General features: G+C 40.5%; 1 protein-coding gene across 2 annotated transcripts in view; it reads left to right on the plus strand.

The window, feature by feature from the left end:
• The window catches only part of scube3 (signal peptide, CUB domain, EGF-like 3), a 75,493-nt gene that overhangs the window by 35,149 nt on the left and 19,296 nt on the right, over positions 1-21,048 (plus strand). Inside the window, exons 5-7 of one of the 2 annotated variants that reach the window (XM_031727866.2) lie at positions 6,677-6,826; positions 8,277-8,393; positions 14,105-14,152. In XM_031727866.2, the coding sequence (XP_031583726.1) occupies positions 6,677-6,826; positions 8,277-8,393; positions 14,105-14,152 (315 nt within the window). The remainder of the gene's footprint in view (positions 1-6,676; positions 6,827-8,276; positions 8,394-14,104; positions 14,153-21,048) is intronic. The other variant, XM_031727867.2, reaches the window with a different exon arrangement.

Here is a 21,048-nt window from a genome sequence, read left to right on the forward strand (position 1 = left end):
AGAAGAAAATGTATCATCCAAAAATGATCTTGTAATGGAAAAGTGATAATTAAAAAAAAAAAAAAAAAAAAATATGGGCCACGTTTACACATTCCATTCCATTTCATGTTCCAACATGATTATCAAATCGGCATTTTCTTATATCATATTAGAAAGAATAACTGAGCAATTTCTTCTAAAACTGTATCTCAACAGTCACCTGATTGGTGATGTTTTTTTGTCTACAGTAGAGCTTTTCTGTCCAGGAAATGTTTACTTTGCCAGTGCAAACCTCTTCCTATGTTTACAGCTTCCATTAGCTTCTCGGTTTGGCTTTTTCCCTTTGCGCAGCTAATCTCTCTCTCTCACGTTTTCTTTCTCAGATTCAAATAGTTACACAATAATCGTCACACGCACATACAGACTTGCATGCACAGGAAGGCAGGTTAATAATTTCCAGTTTAATTCCGATAGAGGCACATCCTGGCATGTCCTTTTTTAACATTTAGATGCAGATTGTGGTATGTTGACCTCAGAAGCGCTTATGTGCAGGCTAAAACTGCAACACAATAAGGAGTTTTCTGATAAATTTGCTCAAATTCATAATATTTATATTATATTCTCAGTTAGTGTTCCTCCAGTTTGAGACGAGGCACAGAGTCCTTGAACCCTGTTTTATTGCTTTTGTGTTTACATAAATGGATAAAATAACCCAAGTTCCTCGACTGTAATATCCATTTATCAGGCTGTCTCACATTTTAATTTCATGAAGTAATGCGCTGATAAAGGGCCAGTTTCCATTGTTCATGTGATGCGATGCTTCTTATTTAAGATTGCAAAGAGAAATTCTTTATGCATCCATTTGTTTTTGTAAAGGGAAAGTTTGTATGCTTTTAATATATGTTTATGTAACAGTGGTTGTCCCATTGTGCAGAAGCCGACACGGTTCTTTCATGATTGCTCTCGTGGATCTCAGTGGGTCTGCCTGCCTGTCTGTGCATTGGCCACAGAACTGTTTTTACAAGTGCAAAAGTCGCTGCTTCATTGCTCTGCAGCCCAACCGTATAACCAGGCTCTTTTCCTATTCTAGGGAAGTAGAGCAGAGACTTCGAGCTGCACAGATAAAGACATACGGACACTTTTGTGTGTGTGTGTGTGTCTTTCTTTCTGTTCCTTCCCTGTTCGTTCCTTTCTCTTCCTCTGCCTCTTTCCTATAATATCTTCCCACATCTTAGCTATTTGTCCAGACTTTCACAGGACCCATGCCCTTCCTCCCTTCCATCCCCACCCTTTAACAAATATACATCAGTGGCTTGAGCTTCAGCAAATGTTGGCTGCCTTGCCACCGAATTCTCTGAACCTCATTTGAGACGGGCATCCTTTTTCCTCGTGGGTTTGTTGAAGGCCATCTCTAAGCTGGCCAGCCTAGCTCACTGGTGCGGACTGCCAGAGTGCCAGTGGGGTTTTTCCACTAACATTTGGCTATCATGGGTTTAACCAGAGGGCCAGACTAGGCTCTGCAGAGACAGATGCCTTCTTCAGCTGCCTCTTGCTTTGATTTTGGAGAGAATGGGGCTTTGTAATAACATACTGTATCTCATGCCTTTTGTATCTCCGTATCAAAGAAAGCCTGCAGCCTGGATGTGCTCTGCTGTGTTGTCTGTTCTGCTGGGAGGGTGCCTGGCTCCTTTGGGACTGCACAGTGAGGTGACCTTGATAGAATGGGGGAGGAGTGAAGGGGAGAGTGGCACATCCACAGCAGGTGCTGCACAACTGTGTGTGACACAGATGGGCCGACACTCACAAATGCGTGTGCCACATGCATACATTATGCAAATACACCTGTGTGTCAATGCATCCACATACCTTAATAGACGTACGCTTACAGGCTCGCACGCACAAGCAGTTTCCTCAATATGTTTTTTCTACAGTAGAAATCGAGATTCTCAAGAGCTTTAATCATATCTAGCACATTCTTGTCTATTTTAGTCTTCTAAAGTCTATAAATGTAACTGTTTTAGGTTATGCTTCTCCTCTTGGTTTTTGTTTTTCATCATGGTAGCTCTCCACGCTTTGTTTTACTCTAGAAACACAATATATTAAGATGTACAACAAGCACTCAAGCAGTGACATATATCAGTCCAGATGTCTGCTATCTTTTTCCATTTTCCGCTTGTTTATGCCTTTAGTGGCTCCTCTCTGGAAAAAAAGAGAGTGAAATAAGAAGGCTCAACAAGGCCTCTGAGAGCTGCAGAAAATCAGAAAACCCAAACAGTAGCACTTGGATGGACTCTCTGCTCTTAGAGTCAGTGGGGAAGAGTTACTTCCTTGACCGGCTCACTGGCCTGTTGCTCTGTCTGACCATCTGCGTTGTGGCTCAGCCCAACCCAGTCCGATTCTTTTCCCATTCTCCTTTCCATGCGCTGACATTTTTATCCTCCTATTAAAACTTTTAAGGGCCCATTATCTAAGAGGAAGGAATGTTGCTTTAATAGTGTGGTGGCTCCATCGCTAGGCCCCTTCTTTTCAGTTTGTATCCACCCAGCGCTAGCTCGTTGCTTAACATTCTCCCCAAAAGAGGGAGACCGACTCCCCTCTGATATGTATGACAGCAGCTCAGCACGGACCATGAGCCCTCTTTTCACTGCCCTGGGGCACTCAGAGCAGACTATAAACCCTTGGCATGCTTTCCACTACTTCATCTCCATTGTTTCAGTCTCCCCACTACATGGTTCTCAGGTTTAAGAGGGTTTGCAGCGCTGTGGTGAAGAACTTGTGGCCTCCTTGAATCTTTTGTTTGAAGTTCATAGAAGTTGGCACTTTAGTTGGATTTGTTAAGTGTTATTTTTTTCCTTTTTTTGGCTTAGTTTCTCATGTTGTGTTAAAACTCATATCCTGCTGTCAATAGTTTATGGTTATTTTCTTCATAGGCCAGTTTTATCTCAAAGGAGCTGCAGGCTCCTACAGAGTCCCTAGCTCCTTTGTGTAACATACAGTCCAGTAAAATTGTTTCTGGCAAGATAGAGATGTTTTAAAAAAATGGTACATAAGTCGATTTTTGCAATTTATTAAAGAGCCGGTCTGGGTTATAAGAGGGCAGCAGAAACAGCTTGTTCATTTGTAGCTCGCAAGCTATGGAGTTAACTGCAATGTCTAAGCCAGCAAGCCCCAGGCTTAGAAAATGATTTGAGTGCCAGTCAGTATCTCCACACAGCTATCCATTTAGACTGACCTGTCCAGTGGAGTTTCTATCACCAGTAAATCCTTAGGTACCTTCACTACTCATTGTCCTGAACTGATGGTTTTCAGAAAGGCATCTTTTGGATGTGACCTGCACTTAAAGCTGTGTCCTGCAGGCACTGTGGCTGATCTCACATATTAAGCTGAAGTTCCTCTTATTGACAAACGCACAAAACGAGTGAGACTTTATCCTGGAGGATCATGCGGTTTCTGTTCATTTACTTTAGTGTAAGAATACTGGCAATTAAGCATGATCTCATTGCATGGGAAGCACTATTAAATAAGTGATCTCTTGATGTGTGTCTATGCTGTTGCCGTACTCTTAAAGGCACTGAAAACTGATTTCTTTATCGGCTTCTTGGAATGAGTGATGAGATTGGGACTGGGATTAGAGCTGTAATGGTTCTATAAAACTGTGCTATAGTCAAAATATACTTTTTTTATGGCCATGGTTAGAGCCTTAATATATAAATTTTTTTTATTTTCTTAGCTTTGATTGTAGCTCGCTCATGAATAAAATAAACCTCAGAATTTTGATTGAATTCCAGTGAAACAATTTTTTAAGCATGGCAGCTTTCACCAGACATGAACAACTGACAGCTCCAGATAGATTATAATACCATATTATTATATATCTTCTTAAGCTATATTTACACATGTGCTTTCAGTTATTTTTAAAAAAATTTTTTTAGAGCTATCCCATCCCTGAATATGATCCGACATAATACCATTATCATCATTATTGTTATTATTTTTATTAGTATTATTATTTTCTGCTAATCATAGATCAGAATAAGTTCACATGTTCAGAAAAAAGGGGATGTCACAGGGCTTGACTAGGGGAAAAAACAGGCTCTCTTTGTACAAAAGCAACCTTGTATGAATTAATAATTATAATAATTAGATGTAGGATATGCCTTCTTCTTATAGAGAGTATACATTTACTCCAAATCCCTCGCTATTCCTTCAACATCTGCTGTTGCTCTTAATGTGTTGTTATAGTAATGAACTTAAAGTTTGGTATAGAGGTCACAACCTGTTGTAATAGAAACAACTAGGGTTATTCCATTTTCTTTAATTTTTGTGTTTTCTTTTTTACCACAAAAAGGAAGAAAGTGCCTATCCTGAAATATTTCCTGTTTGAGCTTGGGTGAAAACCCATCACATCTTGAGTGTCTCCTGCTCTGTTCCAAGACTTTAGACTCTATTTCCTGTCCAGTTTTCTGCCTATAAAGTGTCCTGTGATAGTTTTTTATTACTTTCTACATATAGAGTTATGTTTTATGGCTCAGCACATTGTGTTAGTGGATGATGGCATGCGTGTTTCTTTTTTTAAGTCGTATTATTTCTCTTCTTCGCTTTCCTGTCCAACTCCATATAAAAGCATGTTTTTCTTTCTGCTTCCCATCATTTAGTAATGATAAAAACTGGAGGCTTTTGGCAGCAAGTTAGAAGAAAGTGCACATGGTGGATGATAGGTGGGTCTAGCCTGGAGAAAAGGGCCATTGTGTCAACACTTTGCCTTTTATTGGTCCTCAGAGAGTCGAAGGCCTAGGTTCTGGCCCCAACCTGACATGTTATTGATGGATGGGTCTGTAGCATTGGGGTAGAGGGGCTGCATAAAAATGAAGGGAGAGTGAAGTGAGGTTTGGGATGCATAATACAACCTTAGTATATAATCTTTGGTCCATTTGGGAGTAGCTGGAAATTCAATCCTTTGTTAAGTTTATAGCGGTATGTTTCTTGCTCTGGCCTCAGATAGACGCAGTCAAGAAAGGGGACCATTGAATTCCATATCCTACTTAAATATCCACATGACTCACGGGGAAATTTGCAGTGCTTTAAAGCAGCTGCTCTATTGATGCTCATTCATGTTCACTTCGCTCAGTCTTGCCGTGCCCTTTTTCCTTTTGGCTCAGTGTTTGTTCAGCGCTGAGTCTTTGTGCTCCTGGGAAAGCTGTTGTTGCAGTTGGTGTCTGATAGTTCACCCTGTCTGCCAGAACATCAACAGCTCAGACAGGAAAGTCTGAGAGGATTGCATGACCTTGTGACACTTGTTGACAGACTTAAAGTGATGGACAGTATTTAACAAGGAGGTCAGAATTGTCGCTCACATTCACGTTGTCAGCCCCTTGAAGCAAAGAGAGACTCGGAATGGATTCCTGACAACAGCCATGAGTGGAAATGTATCAAATAAGAGGGTACTTCTTTTTGGCAAAACATCTGGAAAACAAAAGGGCATAATCAGGGGAGGTTATTGTGGCAGACAAATGGGTAGTTAGGGACAGAATAATGTAAAAACTTGTTCTGTCAAACTGAGATTGCCTTCTCTTTATAACCCCAGAGGCAGGAACAAGGAGTTTACTATATGACAGCATATAGTTGGCAAGACAACTGAGCCACTACATTTACAGTGTTCAGGAAGAGTGCACAAGGTTATATGTTCTTTACTGGCTGTTGACACTTACATGCACATATGCAAATGCGTCAATATATAGCAAAAAGTTGGCTAATTAAAAAAGTTAGACCTCCAAACACCCTTCAGCGTGACAGCAGATTTAATGAGACATTAATGGAGATGTCTTTTGCTCACTGCCTCCCTGTACGCCAGGAAAGGAAAGGAAAGGAAAGGAAAGGAAAGGGATGGAGATCTGTTTGGTTTTTAATGAGCCTGAGAGCTGAGGTTTGTCACTGCATCTGTAGTGGAGGAAAGGTTTCACAACGGATAAGTCGAATATCAGTCGTCTTCTGCAAAGATGTCAGCTTTATGCAGAGAGCACTGCACCATTTGTGTTATAATTTATGACACGAGGGATGGAAATGTATGCTGGGTGTCTGTTGTGCCCGTTCATCAAGCATTTATACATCACACTGAAATGACGCATCATTGTGTGTCACGTTAAGTAAAGCTTTAAATGATGAAAAGCCTTTTTTCAGTGTCTTTTATTTTGTGTTGTATGAGAGGTTTTGTCGTGCTCTTACTGAAGTGCTTGAACCTTGATGACTCATGAAAATGTGCACTGACACCCCTCCTTTAGCGCAATCCCTTTTGATCTCAGTCTCAACAGGGAGAATTTAACCAAGAAGGGTTTTTCATTGTGTTCTTTTCTTTATGGGGGATTACCTCAATTAAAATTACAGGTCTACGGGATCAGCTCCTGCTGGGAGTTTTATCCTTTCTGCAGGCAGCCTCCTTTTTATAGCCTGCATGTTCCAACAAGGGCCTGAATCTTTGTAAAGGGGTAACTGGGCATATCAGTCACCACCAGTAGGCATATGAGGCACTAAAGGGTAGAATGTGTGCAAGGCATCTGAGCAAGGCTTTTCCACCCCACTTATGTCTTCTGTGTTTTCTAATTAAAAGTCAAATTCTTAGTTTAGTCAGTAGTATCTGGCTTTAGAAAAATTGTCTGTTGGGCAGTTGCGATTAAAACTCTGTCTAAAACTTCCTTCGCAGTGCAACCAGATGGCACAAAAAACGAGGGACCCACCTGTATGGACAAGAATCATGGGTGTGCACACATCTGCAGGGAAACGCAGAAGGGTGGCATCTCCTGCGAGTGTCGACCGGGATTCCAGCTCACACGTAACATGAAGGACTGCAAGCGTAAGTCGTCTCAACCTGAAGCGTTTTTAGTTACTCCCTCTATTAAAGCCATACACACACGCACACACGCACAGACAGGGAAACGCGTCAGAAGGATGGTTTATAGGTTCCTCATGAAAAGGTGATTGGGGTTGGAAACTAGCCGATTATGGATAATTGCACTCATTCCACAAATGCCTTCCATCAGATTTGAAGTTGGCAACTGACATTTATGTTGCATTACCAAGCCGTGACTAATCTTCGGAATAGTCCTTGTAAAGAAAAACATGTTTATCAGATGAGTAGCAATCATTTACACAACCGGGGCAAGCATGTGGAGGTTACTCGAAGGGGACTGCTCTGACGGACAGTGCACACTTCCTGTTGCTGTGCAACCGAGATCATCCTGTCAGAGCTGGGGCCAGGGCTGATGGGGGATTTGTCTGTGTTTGGATAAGGATTGGAGAAGTGTTATTCTATAGTTTTTCTGTGACAGCCCAGGAAAAGGGCAAAAGGCGCAGGGATGGTAGGGTGCAGACAGGATGGCGGTAGAAGCCTAGGCTCGCTCGTGCTCTTTTTCACTCTGTCATCACAGGTGTGTTAAAAGAGCCAAACTTAACGCTCCCCTCGCCTGAACACAGAAACTTGGACCAGAAATTTTACTTAGTGCCTATGAAATGTCATAACGTGTATAGTGTTTTAATGACTTTAAAGCTTTTGCATATTTTGTAGAATGAATGAAAAGGATTAAAAATCTAATCATTTGACTCACAGCCACTTGCAGTGAATGAGCTCAGCTGCTTGCTACGTTGAGTGTTGGTGAGTTTAAAAACGTGACCTCTGCAACTCCAACCTTCAGTGAAGTCAGGAGGATAAAAAGATTAAGTGGGAGATATGAATTAATTAACCAAGAGGCGGAGTTTATTTAATTAACATGGATTCAGAACCTGAGGTGGGGAATATGGAAATCAATACACGCTCTACCTAGTATTATGTTGCACAGATTTTGACCTTAATCTAAGTCCAGGTGTAAATAGCATTGAATAAACAAAGACGATGCTGTTGGATGTCTAGAGGTTGCATTAGTTTTCAGAGCTCTTATTGCGCTGTTATTGTCTTATTGTACAATTTCTGAGGTTAAACGATAATCATGGTAACTCCAAGTGCCGTTCTCGCCTCTGTAATAATTTCAGTTTTCAGCTCACCTCGAGAAACTCCATCGGAAACATTACTCTAGCCCTCTGTCAAATGTGCATAAACTGAGCCTGCAGTGTTTACGTCACAGAGCATATGGCCCAGAGAAAGAGTGTGTGTTAGATTGTCCCATCTAAATGTGCATATTTTTTTTCATGTCATACCATCTCTCCCTCTCTGTTTCCTCTCTCCTCTCCACACTGACTTTCAAATGAATAACTTAGACTGTGCGTAATCCTCAAAGTACCATTTGTGTTAACTACGTGTCCTTTCCCAGTGACGTGCAACTACGGTAATGGGGGTTGCCAGCACATCTGTGAGGAGACTGACCAGGGCCCCAAGTGTTCTTGCCACATGAAGTTTGTCCTGCACAGCGATGGAAAGACTTGTGTAGGTGAGTCATCTCACCCCGATGCAACTACCAAGGGGAAGAAATAATAGCTTTTGAATGAGAAAATGTAAAATTACAAATGATTAGCTTGGCACCCAATTTCCCACAGCAAATTTAATTAACGTTTGAAATGAGTTTTATGTGATAAAACGCAAGTTGAGAAACAGGCCTCGTTAAAATAACTGTATCCCTGAGCCTTTTCTCTTGATCTGTGACATGCAAGGACAAAAGGCTACCACCCACTGTGCTTTTCCCTCTCCTACTGCTGCTCCAGTAACCTCTCAGCCCCTGCATCTGCCTTGGCTTCTTCTCTTCCTTTTTACTGGACACTGTGCCTTTTCCTCTGTTTTTCTCAGCCATGTCAGACACACACCTTCTATTAGCCCTTGGGTCATTTCCTCCACTGCTTCCCATTGGGGATTAACTCAAACGCCTGACCTAACCTTCCACTGGCATTTATCAGTGTTTGCCTCAGTTGACTTATGTTGAGTAAAAATCATTCAGCTACTCAGGCATATTGAGCTGTTGTGAAGGGCAGTTTTAAATCAGATGGGAGCTGTGAGTTGCAGAAGAGTCAAAGCGCAGGTCTATGTAAACATGCATCTAGCCTAGCCATGCAGAAATGCACAGATTTTTCATCAGAACATTAAAAACTTGTTCAGGTGTAAATCTGAGACTGACTGCTGCTGCAGAGAGACCTTTTATTTTATCCGCCTATTTAACCAGAGTGTCATTAATAGTTTCTGTTTACAATACAAACCCATTTAGGACAAATTTTTGTAACTGGAGCCTAAGTAATTTGGATGAGACGTATTCCTATGAAGAAAAACATGTTTAGGTTCGCCTGCAGAGCAGACTGGCGAGGCGATTGCTCGGTTTCGGTGGCTGCTAAGTCTGAGAGCCTGGTTTGGGTAGTGGCTGATCATTTCAGTGTTTCTGGATCTCCTTTAATACCGCAGCCCTGATGAGAGCCAGACCCGTGTCAAGGTCTGGTCAGCCAACCTGTCATTATTGCTGTACCGTCCTAGGCCAAGAGGATGCCACAAAGTTGTCCGCAACAAAATTATACGTCTTTACCAGTCTTATTCAAGGCAGAAAAAAATGTACATTTGGTTTGCCAGATTAGGAAGCAGTCAGCCAGTTAAAATCTCTGATTTCCCCCCACAGAGTCTGGAGTTACAGTGGTGGAGAGAGGGCGCAGGGGCGCTTCTTTTGACAAACTCCATAATAGAGAATAAAACCTCAATAAAACAAACACTCTGCATCGTGAACCACAGGCGAGAGAGTGAGTGACAAGAAGGTTGGAAGGCATTCAATGAGGCACTGCTGCTATGCACTATAAGTAACTCTGGGGGGTTTCTAAGACAATAAAAGATTCATAAATAAATTGAATAATACAATCACTTTATCCCTCCAGTGAAAACAAAATGCAAAAAATGCAGCTCTGCTTTTGAACAGAATTTTCAAAGATTTTTTTTTTCAGTGTATAAAAGCAAACAATCTGTCTTTGAGCCAGTGGCTCAATTTAAATTCTAAATTAATATTACAATATTGTATTGTTTTTAACATCATTGTTCTTAAAGTCAGGAAAAAAGGGCCTACTGGGTTTATTGTGTTTTTACATGTCTGCATGACATGCAGCGATAATACCCTTTCAGCCAACGCATTCAGCAATAGTAAATGATTTATAGAGAGTAGAGGGTATCCATAGAAACAGCACAACGTGAAAATACACGCCTGTTTAGCCTCACTATTGATTGATTTAGTCTCCTCATACTTCATCCAAAAGCAACAGCAAAGCAAATTATTGCAAAGCAGCTTTTGCCTTGTCAGTGGCTTTGTTGTTAGGCAGGTGGGCTCTTTCAGTATGCTTTACCTTCACTCTTTAGTCTATTTTCCCGGGTGTTTCATGCGAGTTCTGCACATTTTCATTCATTTTTGTGATGAATCTCCCTCCCTGTGCTTAGTGATGCATTTTGTAATAATGCACCATATGCCTTTCTATTTGGAAGTGTTTGTTCTTTATCCCTCCGCTCTCACCTCTGATGGTGCTCTAGCTGAAAATGTTTGTATCAGGAAGGCTGACGGGTGGCACACATCCCCTCTCACTCACACATACACAAACGCGCGCACTTTAAAGTCCGATTTTCACAACAGTTCTAGAAAATCCGTTTTCTTCACGGTCTTCGTATCAAGTGAAGTCCAGGTATTGGAAAGGAGCAGCCATCATGTGGAAGCATTCATGATGTTAGCACAGCAAATCATAAACATCCACAAATCGCAGTCAGATGCAGACATGCTCAGGAGTTCAATCATCTGAAGAGTTGTCCACACTACGTAAGACACACGCACACAAAGAGAGTTGAGAGATGCATTTTATAATACAAAGTGAAAGCTATACAAACAACCACACAAACATACAGTACATATCCTGCATGCATGCATCACATGCATGTAAACACATGTAGTATTCAGGCACATGCCCATAACATAAACACATTGCTCTCATTTCGGGTGGTCTGCGGTGTATTCAGACGTGTCTCGCTGTGCCCTGTCCTCTGTGCGCTGAGAATCACTGTTTCTGGATGCTGCATGTTGGGATTGGGACACATTGGTGGAACCATGGCTCTAGGGGTGAACTCTGCATGCTTCACAGTGTTACAGTTTGACTTGTGCATCTAACATCTACTTCTTCATCTGGCACCTTAAAAGGGCTGGCTGTGGACTCCAGAGTGACCAATTCAGAGAATACCTGCTTTAATTACAGGGGTGTGTGTGAGTGATTTAACCTAATTCCTGCAGGGATAAGAGTGAAAAATCTTCCTGCAATTTTGGAGTCTCAAACAGCCATTTTCTATTCGGCAATGTGCACCCAGTCCTCCACCCTAGCTATATCATGGGTGAGTGTGCATGGACTGCATACTAAAATGTGTGCCTGTAGTTGAGTGTGAAGTTGAAGCTAAATATACACTCAGACGACTGTAGAAATGGCATTCGCTGAGCAAGTTTTGCTGGAGCAGTTTGTTGAAGTAAAAGCCAGTCAATTAAAAGTCATAATTTGACATAAATTATAGAGGAGATGAAAACAAAAGGACAGTAATGCTTTCTGAAATTATTTTTATTGGCACCACATAAATTATATGGCTAGGCCACTGACAGTGTTTAGAGACTTGACTTAACAGCCTAACAACATTAATTCTGAAATGATCTGACCATAAAAGACCCTATAAAGTGCAGAAATGAATTTGGCTGTCCCTGACTTTCAGCTTGCGGCACTAACCACCACTCGCTGTCTGTCTGTCAAGGCTCACAGTGCTCATACTAACTAGCAAAAGCCTCATCTCACACACAAACGATCCTGCTGCCTTTTCTTTGCGCTGTGTGGAATATGTATTTGCATGAGTGCATGTTGCAAGGTAACACTTTTGCCTTGAAATGTCACCCTTTAATTTAGAGCAAGAACTTTCATTATCAGTTTGTTGACAGGATTTGGAAATGATTAATCTGTTTATTCATTTGTTACCAGCGAGAGTCTGTTTTCTTTTGCAACAGCATAATGTCATTCTCTAATGTCATTATCACCTTCCAGCATAAATGAACATTAATGATTTGTTTAATGCAAGAGAGGTAGTCCCTTATCATCCATGCAATCCACCTTATTCCCTGCTCCATGATGCTTTTCATTAATTTCCGTTATTCATTTCACTGAACTGGTTTCTGTATGAGTTGGTGAGTGTTCTGAAGCCTTCTGGAAATAAATAACGTGTGAGCACAACCTGTCACTCGGTAAATGGGATAATGTGATCATACCTCAGCCTCCTACTACCCAGCGATAGCTGGATGACCTGAAAAAGTGGCCTTGTAGCATTTTTCCGACATGCTGCGGAGATCAGAAACAAGTTGTGCCGTTTGTGGCTGTGCCAACAATCGGGCTAAGCTCAATGTGTGCTGAGGCAACAGTGTGTCAGACCTGAAAAATGAAAAGCATTTATTCAGTAACGGTTTTCATGACCTATGTTTTAAAAAAAAAAAAAATCCAAAACAGCCAGCTCTCAGTTGACTTTTCTACTGTGTCTGCTTTCAAATACACAAGATTTTGTTCCACGCCATTAATAAAATATGCCCATCTTTATCGAGGTAAAAACAATCCCCTCCATTAACTGTGCAGCAGGAGAATGGTGGTAAAGGCCATGTCTTCAGGGTGTTCCCCTCCCCCCATCACTCTGTAAAAGAAAGAAAGAAAGAAAGAAAGAAAGAAAGAAATAAACACATTTCCCATTAAAGGTGTTAGGCTGTCTTCACACAGTATTTATTTTCCAGTAAGAATGGATTGGGAAACCAAGTTACCATGATGCTGGGAATAAGGTGCAGAGCATCAAATTAGTTCTCGTTTTGCATAGCCAGCTCACTGCTGCTGGCAACTCGTCAAATAATGATGATTTTTCAGGACCCATTTTGGTCACATTTTAAAGGGCATAAATTGAAGCCAGTGACAAAGTGCCATAAGTCTACTTTGTTTCTAATCACCAGCAGGGGGCGACTCATTTGATTGTCCAAATAAATAAACATCATCCTTGACAAAATTCATTTATGACCTGAGTGGAGTTTTTCCTGATGAGTTTATGGTGATGGCAACTGAAATGCTCAGGTGGAGTCTTCCAAAGCAAAACGGATTACTTCAGTCTGGATACATCCATCTTTTATGTACAGTCTATGGGACATTTTTTATAATTTGATTTGATTTTTTTTTTTCCTGTAGCTTCTTGGCAATGATTAGGCAATAAACTTGGCTTATAGGTTAGGGTTAACTAACCAAGGTTAGGAAAACATGATGGTTGGTGGTTAAAGGTTAAAATACAGTGTTTCGCAAAATTGCCAAAAGTTCAAAGGCAAACTTTTCCTGTCTGCAAAAAGCATCTCTGCTTCTTGGTTACATCAGTTTTTCATTCTGCAACAGTAACAATGCCAACAGCACATTTGCCTGCAGTTTCATGGCGTCTACTTCAGACCAGTTTCAGACAAGAGAGCGTTTTTGTCTGGCCAGTCATCAGATTTTGCAATTTATAGTCATAAAATATATATTTTTTTAGTGACTGAGAGACACGACAGACTAGGCACTGTTCCCTGATCAGTCATGCTTGCAGTTTTTCACAACATGTGTGATGTCATTAGGGAGCAGGGCACAAGCTTGCCGTTTTGGGGAAAGGAATGCAAAAAAAAGTGACGTTTATGACACTGGCTTGTCTATGGTGTTACACCATTTGGCAGTTCCACCTTGCTACACCAACAACCTAATTCCTCTTTTGCTTCATTATATTTAGTTTTTCAATGACTGGTGAAGATTTCTGTGCTCATATTACAGAAATAACTCAACAGTCATGGAGATTTAAGACACACTATGCGGGATAATATAATCTTCTGTACAGTTTGGGCCATAATACAGTTGATACAATGTAGCCTAAACCAGACATAAGAAGGTGAGGAACCTATCGAGGTCTTTCAAATTGCCCTCTGTTTAAAAAAAAAATGACAGAATGACACTCGGTGCATTAAAATGTGACATTAATGGGTCCTAACAAAATGTCAGTATGTGACGAGTCAGGAGTGAGAACTGCTTGGTGTAAGACAAATCCTTTGTGGTTTAAATGTACATAGAACTAAAGTGGTGTTTTAACAATGTGTGTGTGTGCATGCGTGTGTGTACGTGCATGCAGGGGAGAGGAGTGTCCAGTCCCAGGCAGCCCCACAGCTGTTCCCTAATGGTAAATATGTGCTCCTCTGACTCCTCTCTCTCTGGGGGTATGTAGGTGTGGTGAATAGTGGAAGCTAACCTAGAAGACACTGATCAGGCCCTTCCCCTTACCACATCGTCCCTTTGACCCTTGACCTAATCACCTTCCTCTCCTTTCTGTGAATGCCCTCTCAATAACACCCACTGCCTGTGTCAAACCACTCCTTTTCAAAACACAGCTGCAAACAGGGAGCCACTGACCAGCAGTACGAGCAAGATACAAAATTATAGAGATACAGAAAGGTGGCTAATATTTGCCACCTTCCAGTATTGTAGCTTTTACTCTGCTATATTTATCTGATGCTTCCAACAACTGATATGCTTATAAGTTATGCGGCGCTACAATCGGGAAATTTCCCCTCTATAATTCTCAAATGGTTTCATTAAGATGAAAGTTAATAACCGGCAGATTTTCTATTTCCTTTTTATGCCAAAATGAAAATGCATATAATGCTGCTTTTGGGTGAAGCAAAGCATTCTCCATGAAGCAGCATTCTCGATGAAGTGTTAACCATCTAATTATATCTAACCTAATTATATACTATATAATGATAAATCACACATGGGGACAATTTTTTTTCATATAATCAGTAACTTAAAGTCTAGAGTACAGAGTTTGGGAAATTCTAACAAGCCTGAAAGGCAATATTTGGTATGATCACATTTATTCTCTGAAGCAAGCCTTCTTTAATTTCTTTAAGTAGTCTTTAAGGATAATTTTCCAGGCTTCGTTATAGATGTTCAAAGCTTTTCTATGGATGTTGGCTGCCTTTTGCTCAGTTTTCTGTCAAGATGATCCCATAATGTTGAGGTCCGGCCTCTAGAGAGGCCAATCCATGATTGATTGTATTCATCTGTGGGGTTTTTTTCCCTCTTCCGGTTTGCTTTTACTGCATTGGCAGTGTGTTTGGGATCAATGACAGGCTGAAAAATTAAGACAGATGACAGTGTTGCAAGGTGACGCAGCCGCAACCATGACAGAGCCTCCACCATGTTTTAAAGATGGCTGTAGACACTCGCTGTTTTATCTCCTTCCGGGGGGGCAAAGATACTATTTGTGTACCTAATTGGACATACATTCAGCCTTTCTCCCTGTTCGCCTTCCTTACGAATGGCTTCTTGACAGTTAGCCTTCCACTGAAACCATTTTTGATGAGGCTTCAGTGAACAGTGGATGGATCAGCTGAAGTGCCAACTGCATCTTGGGTATAGGTGTTTTAAATCCTCCTGTTGGTGCAAAAATACTATTTTACACCTGTCAAACTAAGTTATCTGTGGCATTTTTAAAAAAATAGCAAATTGTATGTTTTTGTGACAGGCTGGTAGTAATAATAAACAATAGCAGCCTAATAATAAATGAAAATACAATATAAAATTGTGTCTTTGCTAATTTTTCTGTGATGTGTAGACACAACACTGGTTTATTCCTTTGATTGCTTGCCTTTTTATGCTTGAATAATTCATAGGTCGGTGTTTAAGTGGCCTAACAAACAGCCAAAAAAAATTCCTCTGAAAATGGTTAGGTACAAGAACCGGCGTGAGTATGAGTTCAAAAGCAGTCAATCTCCAAAGGCAAACTTTGAAAAACCTTCAGAAAGACTGAAGAACTATTTCTCCATTCACAGTACTGTACCAGCACAAATGCAAGTAGTCTTTTGTAAAACTCCCAAACATCAAGAGCACAGACCAAAGACTTTGTCTTTATTTGTATTTTGATGTGACTGAAATGAGTGAAATTAAGCTTGCACTTTTTCCAAACACTCAGCTTTGGTGTTCCTGAACTCCATCACCACGGCCTATTAGCTCTGGTAAGGGAGCCAATAACGTGTCCATGATTCAGCACTGCTTCATACAAAAGATAAAACACAGAACACCCCCCAACTTGATTTTTCATACACATGTAAACTTGTGTCTAAAATTGCTGAAAATGATCAATTGCAGTGTTTCTTTTTCTACATTGTGGCCAAAAGTAATTTGTTCCACTACATTTGCTGTAAAATGAACAATGGAACACGTGTCGAGGGGAAAGCAGACAATTGGTATTGTACTTTGATAATATCACTAATGCAATTCATCCCAATTTTCGGGATGAGCTGTGTTTTAATACAAATGCAGGCAAGGATGCCAGGAAAAATAAACTCATAAATCTGTGAAGACATATCAAACCTTGATACATCAAAGAGATTTACGATTTAATTACACCATGTAAGAAACTGAGGGAGGAGGCTTGTTCTCAGAGGAGTAGGAGCCCGTTCAAGGTAAGAAGCAAACCAGTAGTGTTTTAAGTTACTAGTTGTTGCTGTTGTATGTACATGAACACCGAGTTCCTCACATTCTCCAATATAACAGTCTGACCTATATTAAGATATTTGTGTCCCAGTTTCAGGGTTCTTTCTTTTTTTGAAATGGAGACATACGCAGCCAGAAACATATTTTTGCATGCTGCTTAAAAGGTTTGTCTCCTAATTTTCTCTGTTACTGTACCACTTTGTGGTTGCAAATCCAGAACTTTCTCGAGACGCCAGAACTTTTACAGCCGTAGTTTTATTTTCTTATTGTGGGCTTTATTTTACTGAGAGAGCGCTCCCCTAATGTGAGAAACCCTGTACCATGTGAGTAACTTTCCTCTGGCTGCATGGTTTTTTGCTTCTTCGTCCACCTGACAATCAGCGATCAACACCAAAGCGGGCTTCGCCTTGTGCGTTTTGCTAAATTCTATCCCCTCATCCTTTGATGTCTTTTGTTTGCAGTCGTCATAAATGTCTGATGACAAGCTGATGTAACTGAAGACGTGCTACAGCTAAAATCATGTGGCTTCTGTTAAAAGCTTGTGTACACTGGCTGAAGCTCTCTGTATGAGATATAATACAGAGGCCCAGCATCAGAGCAAACACCCTGCAGATTATAATGAAGGATATTTAGAAAAGTCAGCCCACTGTTACTGTAATTGCCTCTCCCAGCCCAGTGCACTGTAGATGTGGCTGGTGTGCATCCAAATCACACAAACCGACAAACATACCAGAGTGCGTGTCTCTCCCCTCTCTTCACAAAAACCATAATGTCAAAAATATTTCTTTGCTCTCTTAACACATGATCATTACAGTTTGGTGAAATGGCTGCCTGACTAAGCGTTTTGGAGGCATGTCCTAACAGCGTCCTATCGTCTCGTCTGCCAACCGTCTCTGCTCACACTTTGCAATTATGCGAAGCCACAGTGTTACACGCTCAAGTCTGCGTTGTGACTGGGGTATCGTATCGTGAGCCATCATTCTCCTGCAGAGGATCAGAGGCAGCATCACTCTGATTTACTGACTACAAAGAGTAGACATAATAATGGAAACACATTCAAAAAAAAATTCCACCTCAGTCTTAAGAAAAATAAATTGTTATAAAGATTTATAAGAATTCTTTCATTTCGTTCTTAGGTTCAGGTTCAGGTTACTTCATTTGTAGTCCTAAGTAAATCTGGCCTGCAGTAAGTGAGTCATCCATCCTTGAATGCACTTTTTTTTAAAAAAACAAACAAAGATGATGGGTAACAGATAAGCATAACTCAACATAAAGAGAGAGATGGAGAAATAATAATGGAGAATTTACACAGCATCAGGTAGATGGCAAAACCATGATTGGTTTTTTTTGTTTTTTTTCTTCTCTGAATGATGGCTAATTAGAAGCTTGTTTCCAGAACGAAGAAACTGAAACTCTATATAAAGGGTGCAAGTCATCAAGTAAAATCAAATGAGCCAGCTGCTGTAATCCATCCATACCAGGGTTTGTTGGGTTCAGCTGTGGCTCACCAATAAGCCTGTTAGACCATTTAACAGTTTGACTGAGTGAGTTTCTGTTCTTTAAAGATAAATATCCAAGCCACGAGACCAAGGAAAGATGGTTTGGACTCATTAAAAGCATGATAACATGAAATGGTTATTGTTTCGTCAAAGGTTTATCAGAGTTTCTTCAAACATGACAGATGCTGGTGCCCGTTTTAACACATAACTCCACAGTTTGCTTCAAAGTTCAGTTTTTATAAGACTGAATGTATTCTCCTGTCTGTTTCTAAATGGACCTGATCTCTTTTGTACGTACATTTTCTTAAATCAGTGATCATTTCTTTTGACTTAAATACGTCTAATTGAAGGTAGGATTTGTCTGACCCTTTAACAAACTCATCATGGCTGCTCTCATTATCCCGGGGCGGACTAAAGATAACAGAGCCATCTGCATACTTTAAAATGGTTCTGTTTTCAGACAAGATAAATGATAAAGGTGAAAGCGCACATCCCAGCGGGGAGCCAGTCGAGGAGCAGACCTGATTGGCTGCGCTCGGGTCTGCTCTGCCAGGATAAACTATTGAGACAAGTGGAATAGTCAAAAAGTCAAAAATCTAGCCCATGAGACTGAAAACTGTTTTATAAGCCTTCTGATTAAAATATGAGGCTGAATCTTGTCGACAGAAGAACCTTTCCCTCTAAATGTTTTAGCAGTTAAGTTCAACAGGTTTACCGTGGCATCTTCTATTCCTCTATATGGCTTCTAAGCAAACAGGGGATCCAGGCACATGCTTGGTCGTCTTTGAAATCTCTGACTTGCCAGAGAGTGATTGGCAAAGCATTCTTCAAGTCCTTCTAAATGATGGAGAGAATTTGGATGAAAAAGCCTAATCTGTTTCTTTATTACCACTCTCATAAAAGTAAACAATTACACCACAATGCTGGAGATGATGCAGGCAAAGGGAATGCCAGTCGTTCACATTTTTTTTTGGTCATGCATAAATCTACAGCCGTTCTGGGATAACATTCTTCTCATTTTTGAGCATGTATTTGGATATTCCTAATCATCCCAGAGTAATGTTTTTGTTTTTGACTGATACTTGCTGTGATTCGAAGGAAGGGTATACATCTCCTCAAAGTTTCGACTGTTGCATGTAAAAGGGCCGTAACAGGAAACTGGTTAAAATGTGAACCTCCGAGGACAGATCAGTGGCTGGACACAGTAGAAGAAATGCATTCCATTGGGAAAAACTGACTCACTCCTTAAAGACTAAAGCAAGAACCCATAGGACAATGTAATCTTGGACACAATGGTATGTCTATAAGTCAAAATCTGCCAAAGGCCTAATTTTTATAAAATTAGACCTCAGTATTACTGTATAAACCTTTATTTACTAAAAGGTTTTAGCCCCCTGCTTTTTGCATGTTCCCTTCTCAAAGAAAAGACAAGTAAATAAAAAGCAAAAAAGACAATTATGTTAATTATGTTATGCCTCTTCCATATGGGAAAGTTGTTTTTAGACACCATGGTAGACATAAGTGACGGATGGCAGATGGCTTCTTTTTCCTGGTCTCACCAAGTGCTTGCTGAATGGCTTTCTGTAAAATATTGAAAGATCAGTCAGAGTCGGAGAGACTTTATTTATCCCCAAGGGGCAATTAAGATAGATGATACCTTGCCGACCATACATACAATACACAAACATCACATTGGAGAGATAGGTCAGGCTAGGTAGCACTGGGCGGTCAACCGCACGAACAGCGACCCAAACCGAAACAATGGAAAATGCACAACATGAGAAAAGACGAGGAGAAAAAAAAGAACTCCCCCCAGACTGAGCTCCAACAGGGAGATCAGTTTTCTTGTAAAGTGATCCGAGATGACTAATGTTAGGATTTGGTGCTCTATAAATGGAATTAAATTAAATCTTAAATGTGATTCAGTAATGTCATTTACATAGGAAAAGCAAATACTAATCAAAGTTTGGTATTTTTAGCAGACGTTATTATGTTACTGATCCTTTATGGGCAACACACTGCTGTAAGTCCTGAATGCACTGAAGTGAGCAGTGGTGAGTTTTATTTGTTACATTTTCATCTTTTCAACTCCAAAAGCTTTGACAAAAACACATGTAGGGTTTTGTATTGAGTAGAGGGCTTACTTGAAAAGGATTATACCAAAATTATCTGTCATCCAAGAAACCCTGTAGCAGACTTCATGTCAGCATACAGTACAGCAACAGGCAGATGTTGAAGCCAGCAAGCAGGCTGAAGAATAGACTATATATAGTCAGGTTTAAATAATGAGTCACAAGTATAGCTAAATGTCAACCATCCTTTATAATGGTGTTTACCATTTAGACCTAGTCATTTCAATGTCAAAATAATTTTTTTTTTTAAACCTTGTTTTTATGGCTTCATCTGAACTGACATTTATTTCGAGCTTGTCCCAGTATATTGATACACCGTGTTTAGCCTTGAGCGATGGCATTCACTGGTGTGTGTTTTTCCAAGAAATGGCTGTAAAACACAAAATTACATCACTTTTAGCACCTGTTTTGCTTTGATGCATCGTTCTAGTCTCTAACTGAGATTTTAATTTGAGAGAAGTTTGATTATGGCTGTTGCAGTTTATATTGAGGGAGTTTTTTAATTTTAGAACTGACGAGGGTAAGTGTTTCCCAAAGGGTTGCTTGTTCTTTATTTAACAAAATAAGAAATAGCAGCTACATTCCCTTTTTAGTGCCGTGTGTTAGATGCCATCGTCTTACCAGTGTGAAGTCTTAGACTCTCCCAGCTGGGCTGGGCTGCCAGCCAACATCCCACTGCCCATTAAAGAGAAGTGATGAGATGTGTACATGACTGGTTTCTTTACAGAAAGTTATAGTGATAGCTGTTGTTTTATTATTTTTTTTGTTGTTGTTCTGAAGTGTGTGAGCCCATCTATGAGGATGCCAAAAGTAGTAGGCATCCACTGATCTTGGATGTCAGAGCGACTCTGTCTTGTACGGTTACTTAAAATTAAAGTCTGTGTGAAATTTGTCACTGTCTAGAGAAAAGACCTCAGCTATCCTGTCCTTACTGACTACCTGCCTTT

Source organism: Oreochromis aureus, linkage group 20, assembly GCF_013358895.1.
Source record: "Oreochromis aureus strain Israel breed Guangdong linkage group 20, ZZ_aureus, whole genome shotgun sequence".
Taxonomy (NCBI): domain Eukaryota; kingdom Metazoa; phylum Chordata; class Actinopteri; order Cichliformes; family Cichlidae; genus Oreochromis; species Oreochromis aureus.